The sequence below is a fragment of the Paramormyrops kingsleyae genome, chromosome 19 (assembly GCF_048594095.1).
Source record: "Paramormyrops kingsleyae isolate MSU_618 chromosome 19, PKINGS_0.4, whole genome shotgun sequence".
In the NCBI taxonomy this organism is placed as follows: Eukaryota; Metazoa; Chordata; class Actinopteri; order Osteoglossiformes; family Mormyridae; genus Paramormyrops; species Paramormyrops kingsleyae.
The window spans coordinates 23465664-23477822 of NC_132815.1; the positions used below are offsets into that span (position 1 = coordinate 23465664).

Here is a 12159-nt window from a genome sequence, read left to right on the forward strand (position 1 = left end):
AGTTATGGATAAGAGAGAGAACGAGCATGGTATTTAGTCTGAACTCCGAGGCAGTCAGCATGCGCACGAGTTCTTGCTTTGTACCCGTTAGAAAGGCACTTACCTGTACCCAGGCGGGAGAACAACCAGATAGAGGTAAGACTGATCATTGGGTCCCGTAACCAATCATTCCCATCCTGCTGCCAACTTATTTCCTGCGTTCCAGGAATCTGAACTTCACTTCAAAACACAGAAATGTTTATTCATATTTCCTCTGAAAGATGTACAACTGTTTATTAATAAACCAGAGGTACTAAATTACAGTAGGTTCCTCAGAGACCACCCTGGGACATAACTGCAACATTGCTGTAAACACAAACGAACATCAGTTTCAATAAGATTTTGGAGAATAAAGTGGATTCATATGCAGGACAGATACCATCCTATTTTTTTTTTTTATTGTCAGCAAAGTAACTAAAATATATCACAACAACACTTAAAAATGAAACTCGCAAATATGTAAAATAATGGTCAGACGAACTCGAAATTCAGAGAGACACTAAAACGCCTAACAAACTATCGTAAAGCTTTGCCCTGGTTCAGGGTGGCGGCAACAGGCAGGTAGGTTCACCAGTGATCAATACTCCTCAAATGAAAAACACAAAATCACTGGCATTGTAATAAAACAATTGAACGGTGGGGGGGGGGTGGCTTAAAAATAGAAAGAAAAAAAAAAAAACGAAGCACCAAAAGCACCATATTTTTCCTGGATCCTGAAAAAGACAAGTTTACATAAACCGGTTTAAACAATGTGTGTGTGTGTGTGTGTGTGTGTGTGTGTGTGGGGGGGGGGGGGGGGGGGGGGTCATACAATATACAGCCTTCAGTGCTTCATACTCAGTACTTCTTCAGCAGAACTCGTACAGTATGGGCGAGGGTCTAAACTGAGGGCTTGGGGTTCCAATCGGCTATGTTTACTCCGTGGAGCGCCACGACAGGATTCGGCCTGCCGTCCTCTCAGGTCCAGCAGGGGGCAGTAGCTGCATGTGCCCAACACCTTTGGTCTTAAACGCTACGTGGTGTTCTGCTGTACTCAGGCGGCAAGACATCGGAAAACCTACTGAAAACATCACATCTTCTTTCAGCGTTTCGCTGAAGGACAACTATCCTGCTGCCAAGGAAAACAAAATAAGAAAAATAAAAATTGAGAAAGGTCCAAATCATAAGCAGAAAAACCGAGTCTTTGTAAATATTGGCCATGGCAGTATGTACCTGGGCAGAGGTCTGTGAATTTGAATAGACCACCCACCATTCTCTAAACCAGGGGTGGCCAACCTTATCCGCAAAGGGCCGGTGTGGATGCAGGTTTTTGGGATAACCTGGAGGTCAGCTGTTCAAACCCAGGTGTGAGGACTGTTCAGCCAATCAGTCCTATAATTAGTAATCCAATTAGGGAGTTGCAGCGAAAAACCCGCACACACACCGGCCCTTTGCGGATAAGATTGGCCACCCCTGCTCTAAACCTAGCTGCACAAAGGGTTAAACCGTGACATGCAGAATGACAAGTCGTGTTAATGCGATAAACAGGAATCCCCAGAATGCCTTGCACAGTCGCCTGCTTTGCGCCATGCCGCACGCGTCATGCTCAAGGTCAGTTTTCGGTGAGGAGGCAGTCACGGCCTGAACGTGGGCCTCAGCATATCTGCTGTGTAACAAATTTAACAGAACCCTCCCCTCCCTTCCCCCCCCAAAAAAAATATCCTCCATGTGAAGTGTGCTTTTTACAAACAGTTCTTGAAAATGGCAAAATAAAAATAAGGATCTAGTATTGAGTCCACATAGTGTTGGCGAGATCCTGCCTCCGGCTTTGTGGCCGCCATTATAGGCCCTTCCTCTGGGGGGCGCTCAGCTTCCGCATGCCCCTGATCCGGCCCAGCAGCTCCTTCACGAACTCCTGTGAAATGTGGATGGGATGGAAAGGCCACCCAGCAGGTCAGCAGATGCAGGAGACCAAAGGGATGAGACAAGAGCAGTTAGCACGACAAAAGGAAATTTGAGCAATAGTACATAGCACCAGAAAAACCATAGAAGTGGGACAGAAACAAGTATATCTGCAGATCATAGTAGTTTGTACAATTTTAACTCCTAACCTAATTTTTTGAAAAGTTATGACAGAGGTCATGAGTGAACTATCTTCTGGCCCTCCCTCCTGCCTAAGAGCAAAACATATAAAATACAAATAATGCAGACATCTCGTACTACTCAGTGAAGCCCCTGAATCACTTCTGCTTTAATGAGGTTTCCAATTAGTCAGCAGAGTTTACCTGTGAGCGTCGGGCTGCCGTTGCCATGGAAATGGTAGACGGCCTCCAAAGCCATACAATCATTCTACTTTTAATTTTAATTAAACCCAACCTGCTAGAGACCTACACATGAAGCTACAAATACAAGACACACCATGCCAAACGGGATGATTCTGGATCATCATTACTTTGGCAAAGGGTCCATCATATGGGTTGACCTCTACTCAAGCTCAACTTTGGAGTCTTCTAGTGCCTGGATCTACCACTTTTAGTTGGAAAAGGCTACTGCGCAGTTTAGTGACAGACCGCTGACCGGCATGTTTATCACGGAGCAAGTTCTTCCTATAGCATACATAGACCACAGTGTAGAGATCATCTTTTACACTCATGCACACTTTTAGTCACAGTCATACAAGGTCTTTCCATCATGCATGTAGGGCAGCACATCCTCTCTGCGGCTCGAATTCCAGCTCATTTTGCTGATGAGGGTATTTGTCAGCCATGCAGGTGAAACCCTCATCTGGCTGGGAAGCAGCATTCACACATTTACCAGGAGTTTTCAGCTCACTAAAGGCAACCAGGACAAATGATGTGCAATGAAGCCCCTAAACTGACCTCTCAAATAGTGAATATACACGACATACATGAAAACCCTTGTGTGAACTTACTAATGTCAAGTTTACATGCAAGAAAACGCCCAGAAACCTCCACACAGCAGAACCTGTGCACACAAGGTTTCAAGAGCTGCAAGTCTTCATTGCTTATTTAACTGAATTTTGGACTCTTATTTAATTTAACACAGTAACCCCACTAATAAATATTTGAAAGGTTTACTCACCTCTGTTGGTTTATAGCAGTCTATCAGAGATTCCTAATGAAGGGCAAAATGTAGGCATAAAATGTCATTCTTAAGAACATCGTGACATTTTGTTCAGTGTAAATTATGCTGCTTCTGGTTACTTCAACATTTTTCTTAAATGTTTAAGGATTCATAGCAACCGCCACCTCCGGACATGAATAAACGCATGACAGGACAGGGGCAAAGAACTTTGTTTCAGTGTATACTGCGAGCTTTGTTCAGTCGTACCAGCTTCTAGTCATGTTCAACCACATATCATGTATGACCCAGAACTTACCTGAAGTTTCAAAGCCCTTTCATCCTCATTGTTAACCTCTAGCAAGTCATCAATGTCTATTTCAACCTCAGGCATCTCTTCCTCCTGAGGGAAAAGAATCATTTAATCAAACATTGTTCAAGAAACTCATTAATAGTTCACACGTAGGGTTTTGAGGAAAGGTCTTTAACAAAGTCCGAGTTCCATGCAGGTTAGATGGACTTGGTTCATGAACCTTCAATGTAAGGACAATGTCTGCAGTCTCTGGAAGACCTTCATAACCAGAGTTTTATAGCTCGGCTCTGACCTTTCACAGCAGGCTAAACCTGCAGCCCCTGATGATCATTAATGCAGCTGAATGATGTGATTTAGCCTATTTTAATCTTTATAAAGATACTTCTTGCCCCGGGCTTTGAGTGATGTCATCCTCTGCAGTCTTGTGGGAGGAGCAAAGCAGGAGCTCTGCTTCAGAAGGTGGTGAACATACAGTTCTAAAAACAGTCTGAATGAAAACAAGAGCAGATCCCCTCTGACTGCCAATGCTGTAGGTCACCAGAAGGGGGAGCAGTTTCAGAACCCTGAATGGCTTCAAAGAAAGAGCACTCAGCTATTCTTCACACCTGGAGTGACTGGCCTCCCCATCGCAGAAGGTCCCAGGGCAGTCTCAATTCCTGGCATTCTTGCATCATCCCATCTCATTCCTATCAACCGGAGCCCTTTCCATACATCTCTGCAATCCAAACACGATTTGTGAATAGAAAGCAATTACGAACAGGTTACATGCCTGTCAGGTCTGTGTACGGCAGCACCTGTCCAGCAAGGGGGCAATTCTGCTACTGTCCAAACATCTGGTCATATGGTACCAAGCAAAGAACCCTGAGCAGGTCCACAACCACAGCTGTGATTCTCACTCAAGAAGGTGACCGCAGGGCAACACGGAACCTTGGCAGGTCCTGATGCATCTTCATCTTTGAATCCTTAAGTTAAATCAGCACCACATGCAAGACGGCCAGCCATCACTCGATTTACTTTTGAACCAAGATTTGACACCGACAGCAATCGTCGTGTTTTTAAGAGGCTACTTTACACATTGCTGATAGGAATCTCTAACTTGTTCTCGGCAGAAAGAAGATGCGGGCTAGTACAAGAAAGCAAAATTATTTAAAAAGGTGCTCACCGTATGGGTCAGGGGGTATTCAAGATGCAGTTTTACCATATTAGCAAGGTGCATAATTCTTAAGTTCACATATTATAACAGTCAGTTTAGCAGGGTCTTTATATTGCCCCTTAGTAATATAACTTCTACAAATAAATCATTCAGGAAACGACAAACCAACACGACCGCCAGACAAAGGAATTTTCCCTTCCGAAATCCACACAAATCTTAACCTATTTGTTGAGTCTTGTGATATCGGTGTCTTATCCAATATTGGCCAACGTGCTCAAAGATCATAGACAGTCCTTGATGCACAGGAGTGTCAAGTTCCTAAAAGATCATGGCCAGCTCACAGACCAGTGCGTCTGCAGGGTGAAGATGGAATTTTTGGGCGTGCTGACCGTAAATAATCAAATTTATCTAAATAATGGGGAGGCAGCCACATTAAGAGCCTTAGTTCAATTTTCTAATTTCATAACTGGTCAGTGTGGACCTATACGGCAACACCCCACACTTTGAAAATACAGCAGGTCAATGACTTGCATATTGAAACCACCCAAACTGATTTCGATACATGTGCCATTGAGGTTTGACATGCTTGGTATGGATTGGATGATCACAGCTCTGCCACCTGACACTGTTCGCTTAGCAACTATTTCCACTACGGCACATGTGATAAGTCCGGCTATTTTGGACAAGCAGGTCTGTCAAGGACTACGGCAGAATTAGTTCCATCACTGCTGGAAAATATAGGTCACTCACATTAAGAAATGTCTTAGCGAGTCCCACTAATGCCCAGCCATCCACAAAATGGAATCCAGTTCGTTTTTGATGTAGCAGTTTCCTTAGACATGTTTCCAAATGATTTAGCAAAACGTTATAGACAGACTTGCAACAATTAGTCGTAGGTGAAGTATTTTTTATGAAGTCAGGTGATCTTTCTGAAAGCATGAAAATGCAAGTAAAGGAAGGGGGGTCTGAATCACACCCCTGCTGTGTTTGTGGAAGTTATATTTCCTGTCTGTCATCCAAGTTTCCTCCAAACATAACCCCCTTCCAAACATGCACTAGCACCATGAACTGAGACATTACCGGGAGGGGCTGTATATGTGAAGGCAAACGTCCGAAAGGGTCACACTGGACATAACTGACTTTACCCTGCTATCTCCCAAGAGTAAAATCCGGGTAATTTCCCATTGACCCCTACGTGTGCACGGTGCAGGAAAGTGCCTGGAGAACTCACAGCGAGCAAGCATGCGTGTCAATGACGTCTATATCATGTGACTGGCGTGATGATGAAAAGCGAAGAAGGGTCATTTAGACAAAGACGACCCCAAGGAACATGGCTAACCGGAGATGACAAGATTCGGGAACTTCCGTCAGTAACTTCTGTCGCCATCTTTGATGTGCTGTAAACAAAACCCTGCGATATCCAGCATACTTATTGCGTCATGTCCTGGCTCCTGTATGCTCTACCCCTCGTCTAAACCAACTGGAGTATTTATAGTAGGCATGAACGCATCCAACATGGAAAATTTCCGGCTGTGTGCCACATGTATGAAAGGGCAACTCTGGAAAGTGTCCGGACCCAATGAAAGCGTGAAAGTGACTACAGTGTGCAGGGCTGTGCTTGGCTCTGAGGGACCGAAATCTCAGCCAATGTGTCCCTCTGCTCTGTGCCTTATGCTCCCTCGGACTTGCTGCTGGATAGCAGAGAGATAAACGGATGCACAGAGATCCCATGCGAATGCCACTCCTGGCTGGATCCAGAGCAGTGACTGTGGCACTTCTAAATGATAAACACTGCCTGCTGGAATGGCCATCACTTAAGATGGCCAGGCGGGTGACAGGGACACGGAAAACAGCTTTAGATTAGCTACAGATGAAGTTACGTAAGAGTGGCTGACTGACAGCTCTTGAAGGGTATAGTGTAACACGGGGCAGGTAGCCCACAGGCTCTGAACTCTCAAACTTTATTACTGGATTTCTTAATCTCGTCCAGGAATCTAAAAATTGGAACATTGACAAATCTCTACACACATGAAATTAGTATTAGTGGACATTCACATTTCTGGAAAACAGTTCCAGTTTTGCGTGTCTGGTTCCCACACTCAAAGCATCATCAGTACATTAAGAAGTGTCCTTCTACTAACGAGTGTGTATTTGTGATGCTTCTTGTCACCTGGATTGCAATAATCTGATACGTCAGACTTCCATACACATTGTAATGCTGAAATACAGCAAATCTTTGCCTTGAATGATAGTGTATCAAAACAGGGTCAAATCTCCAGATCATCTTGGTGAAATGAAACTTCTCACTTCCCAGGCTAAGCCACTTTTGGGGGGGGAGGGGGGCACTTCACATGGACCATCTAACCCAAATACAATGACTCACACACAGGATGGCACAGCAAAGAAGGGCTTCACCTACAGCTGCTATCCTGTCTCACAAGAGCGTGGAATCTCACCCTGACTACTACACCGGTGCAGACCACACCCCATTGAGAGGGTAAACAAAGACCTATGCACAGTACATACAGGATTCCCCCAATGTGCAGACATTCCTCCCAGACCAGCCTCTAATATACCACCCCATAATTATTTTTGCACTCTCCCAGAGAAGTGACTACCTTCTGCAACAACACAGGTAACACTTTATGATCCCACATCTCATCTCATCATTTCATACCCTATGAAGACCAAGGTCTCCAAGGAGATAAGTAATAATCTTGCATCATTTCTGACATCTTACTCCATGAGCTCCTCTGGACAGGTGACAAACGAGACCCCATCCTGAGACTAGACAACCTCACAGTCCAGCTCAGAAGACAGTGGATCGAAGCAGCTCTTGGTGTGTCAATAAACTACCCCCCCCCCCCCAGTATCATACTCTCTCCCCTCCCCCCCCCGCTTCTACCACTGCTATCAGATTCATGTGAAACTGATATGAGGTCTGACCTTAAAGCCATGGAGCCACGCAGCCTCGGCAGGCCCAACACCCCCGGCTGACAGCTATGCTGGACCAAATCCATGATCGACACCCGGGAATCACACAGCTACACGCTTCTCCAGCCAAAACACTGCTCTGGTCGAGCCCCTTAACTGCTGCACAAATAACCAAGGTCACAGGTATTTTAAAAGGTCGTCCTCACAGCCAAAGGGACCCTCCCACCGGGGCTCCTATTATCATGCAAACAAGTCACCATCGCACAGATTTTGGGCAGAATCATTCAAAACAACAAAAGGCAGAATCTTTTGTGGATCCTAAGACTGAAGCTCGCAACATGACGCATAATGACTACCACTCTCGCCCTGAGGGCCAAACACTCTTCCAGCCAATTAGAGCGCCCTGCATGGGGGGGAAAGGCCGTCGCCACCTCACCATTTACAGCCTATAGCTCGTCTCAGCTTCTTATACGGCACGACAATGTCAAGCGAGGGAGCGACATGCTAATTAGCATTAACAACGAGGACTTCCCGCTGCATCTCAAACAGCTGTAACATTTGAAAGGGGCACAAACTCAACACCTGGCTGTGCAATGAGGAACAACCAGTCTGTTAGTCATTTGCTGACATACCCTACGGTCTACATGATGGTGCAAAACACATTGTAATCACGGATTGTTTATTCTATGTATGAAATTTATGTGTTGATTGCCCATACTCATCTTGCAGGACACCAAAAAGTAAATTGCTTGTATGTTAAAGTACTTGGTGACAACTCATTATGATTCTGGTATAAGGTCACCCATAAATGAAAGGTGACTCAAGCAATGTAAATGCAAGATTTTCTACACCCATCCATCCTGGCCAGTGAGCAGATGCACCTTACTACTGGAAGAAGGTATCCAGCCATTGAACTTGCTTTCATTTGATCCATCTCCAGCTATCTGTATTTTTCAATGGAGCCCACAATCCTCTAGGGGATCTTGGCTAATAAGCTGCTAGTGCTTAACACCTAAGCCTTGCCTCACCACATCCGTACCCCTTCTCACTCAAACACGACTTTGAAGAGAAGTGAGCATTTCAGTTCCTCAGCTCAGTTTCCATGCATGTCCACATGCCAGATTCACAGCGGCACACACACAGACACAGGCGCGCATGCACACACACACACCTCTGCAGTGGTGTCATCGGATTGCTCAGAAATCCCCTGTAGTCAACACTACAGGCGAACAAAAGGCAAGTTACTGCCTAACAAAACAATCCAGAATATCTAGATTCCTCGTCAGAGAATTTTGCACACGAAAGACATTAGAATCCGTCAATTTCATGTTAAAGTATGCCTCTTACTAGGGTATAACAAATATTTAAAAAAAAAATACATGATGAAACAAAACAGTAATATTAGTGATACAATCTTGCAGACAAAGGCATACAGGTAGGTTTTGCGGGTAACGGCAGGGACTGGTAAAAAGCTCATTCCAAATGCAAGCGTCAAGAGGACCCTCAGACATTCTGGTTCCGATCGCCTGCGAACCTCATTCCTGATCCAGCTGTCGCCGAATCGATGCGAACATTGTCCAGAAATCCTGGAACCAACAGTAGTGATTGCTACAATAACATTGCCTGCAATATAACTACGCTCAAAATAATAAAAATATTTTTAAAGTGTATACAGGTTAGAGAGATGTTTGCAAGCAGTTAGTTTAATTTTATTTTTATTTATTTATTTTAAACATAACCTTATGGCAATCGGTCTGAGAGACAGAGGAGAATACCTTATAGCCGAGCAATGCAAATGACTGCTCGCTGGTTAGATTTTCCCATGGGCACCTTACCGGGTTCACTAACCATTCATAAGACAGCGATTGCAATCACAGATGTGTGTCATTTAGCACTAAGCACTCACCTCACAGTCATATAACTCACTGAGCTGCTCGATGATCCACTCTTCCAAAACCAGCCTTTTTCTCAGCTCCTTCCGATCATACTTCACGGTCACTTTCCCATGTTTCTTCTGAACGGGGTCGTCCTGTGTTACTGGCCCCGTTACGGTGCATCCTCCTGCGGGGGCTGCCTGAAAGAAAACCCTCCCCGCAGCGGCCGGCAGCGAGCCGCTGGTCTCCGTGCCCGTGGCGGACATCGTGCGGCGTCCTCAATGTGCTACTGGGGGACTGGAAATGATCACAATTTCAAACACCTGCTATTTAAAGCGCATCACCGTCTTGGCGCTGGGTCATGGGGAGGGAGGTGCCTTCTTTTACAAATCTGTTAGGGTGCTTAACGCTTTCGGCGCTGGGCAGCCCGGTGAGGGAGGTCGGGGACAAGGAGAGAATGGATTTCTGGGGAGGGAGATGAGGAGCAAATAGAAAAAGGACTCCAGGTGAGGGAGATCAGAAACAAGGGGAGAAAATGCCGGAATATCATGGGATGTAATTACAAATATATGCTTAACACTGAATATTGCTTTAAAGTGCAAGAATTACCTCAATGCCTATGTTGATTTGGGAAAAAAAATAAACAGAAGAATTACTTTACACGGGGATTCAGTAAGAAAGACAAAGGGTAGCAAAGGCGATATTATGTGATACAGATTCAGATATATTGCAGTTCTGGTCACTCTTTGATCCCCTTCCGCACGCTAAAAAAAAAAAGTATGGCCATTGCATACATAGGCCTACCTGCAGAGGTTTTTTGCGATGTTTCTTTTTATTAAATTTTGATACATTATTCATCTGATTTTCTCAGATTGCCTTGTCTGACATACAGTAGTTATCAGAGTGCAAAGATAACATAACATAACGATTAATAACATAACGATTAATAACTAAAAGTAAAAATTATTAAGAATGCTGGTTAGTGTTACGTAAATTTAAAAGTCAGTGTGGAACAAAGAAAGACGACATTGTGAGAAAAAACCTCCTGTAGTTCATGGAGGGGAAGAATAATTAATTAATTAATTAATTAATTGACTAACTATTATTATTAACCGAGAAGGTTGCATGACTCTTATGATACATAATAATACTTAGACAGTGCTTTCAATGTAAATAAAAATAGTTGATGTTGATAAACTTTAGTTTATCAACGATCAGTTTTTTTTAAATATCAGGGAATGATATCACTGAAATATATAAATAACTTTTCTAATGTAAGAGTGGATTTGTTTGTATAGACAGACAGATAGACGGGTACTTCATTGTTCCCAGGGGGTGTCCTCCTGATACTCTAGTTCCCAACCCCCACAGTCCTAAGGTAAATTGGAGTTACTGTACTAAATTGCCCAGAGTTGTGTGTGCCCTGTGATGGGTTGGTGGCCCATCTGGATTGTTCTCTGCATTGTGCCTATAGGCTCTTGAGCCTCCTATGACCCTGAATAGGATATGCGGTTACAGAAGATGGATGGTTAACTTTGTTCCAGTAACATAAATATGTTTGCATATAGCAACAAAGGAACATAAAGTACACAAATACAAACAGAAAACTCAAGAAAAAGACGGTATACACAGTCCAAACAAGGTTGTGAAAAAACCGATAGATAAATGAAGAAATACATTAGTAGGGGCTATATGTGTGATGTAGCCTACACTGTCATACATAATGGTGCCATTACCTGTTTTTAAAAATGCTGTCCTGACGTGTTATGGCTGGGGGTGGGGGCTGGCACGCTGGGGGGGGGGGGGGGGGATGGGAGAGGGATTGTACTGCCTGATGTCAGCAGGCAGAAAAGATCCTCAGTAGCACTACTGCAACTTGCCTGTAGATCATTATTTGATGAGTAAAATTTCCTGGGATAAAACCTATTGTGAGTCTCTAGGACCAGGGCTGAGAATCAGTAGTATAACTGTTTGTGTTGGATAACTAAAGTCTTCCCGGCAACCCAGACCAGGCAGTGAGAAGATAGAGGGAGTATAGGATCCTCCACTGTCACAGACTGAACCGACTGTTTTGAGTGTAAAACACAGTCATGTTTTCCCAACAAAAAGATTTGGGGTTTTGAAAACTATTGCCTTCCCTAACACTTCTGACAAAAGTCTGCCAGGGGAACCCGTGCTGTCTTGTCATGGCTTTTTGCTGAACAGAGGGGTGTGGAACTGGAGTTTCAGGTCGGTTGTATTAATGGCTTCAAAACTAGGCAACCTTAAAATCCACCAGTATGAATTTCAAATGGTTATTTCTAGATTAGGTTTGAGAATATTATGATCTTTCGAAGGTAACAAGGCACCAAGCTATACATGAGAAATGAATGCTGATGTTGTGCAATAATATGATAATTCAGCATTCTCTGCAATCTCACTGTCCTTCATAGCCTGTATCGGATGTTTCTGTATTTGAAGCAAACACAGCTGTTAATCCAAATTAAAATTAACAAATAACTGAATGACACAATTCACCTCACCATATAATTAATTTTTCTGTGTGACAATAACAGTCTTTTATTACTCCAGGATTCTGCAAGGAGGGATTATTGATTATTACTGGGGGCATGTTTTGTAGGAGCGACAGACCCTCTGTACATAAGGCAGTAAACAGTAGGCTGCAAGGATCCACGTAGAGCAGATACTGAAGCAAGTTACACTAAATATGAACTAGCTGTTAAATTATGCAACCTACTGAAACATTTTGAATGATTTCATCCCTACTGAGAGAGAGAGGGAAAAAA

The 12159-nt window shown here is 43.9% G+C and overlaps 1 protein-coding gene across 1 annotated transcript; it reads right to left on the reverse strand.

The window, feature by feature from the left end:
* Positions 1 to 220: 220 nt before the first annotated feature.
* Positions 221 to 9697, reverse strand: ppp1r14c (protein phosphatase 1, regulatory (inhibitor) subunit 14C). The gene is made up of 4 exons (XM_023806634.2): positions 9406 to 9697; positions 3419 to 3502; positions 3121 to 3153; positions 221 to 1933 (listed from the first exon to the last, which is right to left on the reverse strand). Exons 1-4 carry the CDS (start codon positions 9637 to 9639, stop codon positions 1859 to 1861), a joined length of 426 nt encoding a protein of 141 aa, XP_023662402.1. The 5' UTR covers positions 9640 to 9697; the 3' UTR covers positions 221 to 1858.
* Positions 9698 to 12159: the final 2462 nt, after the last annotated feature.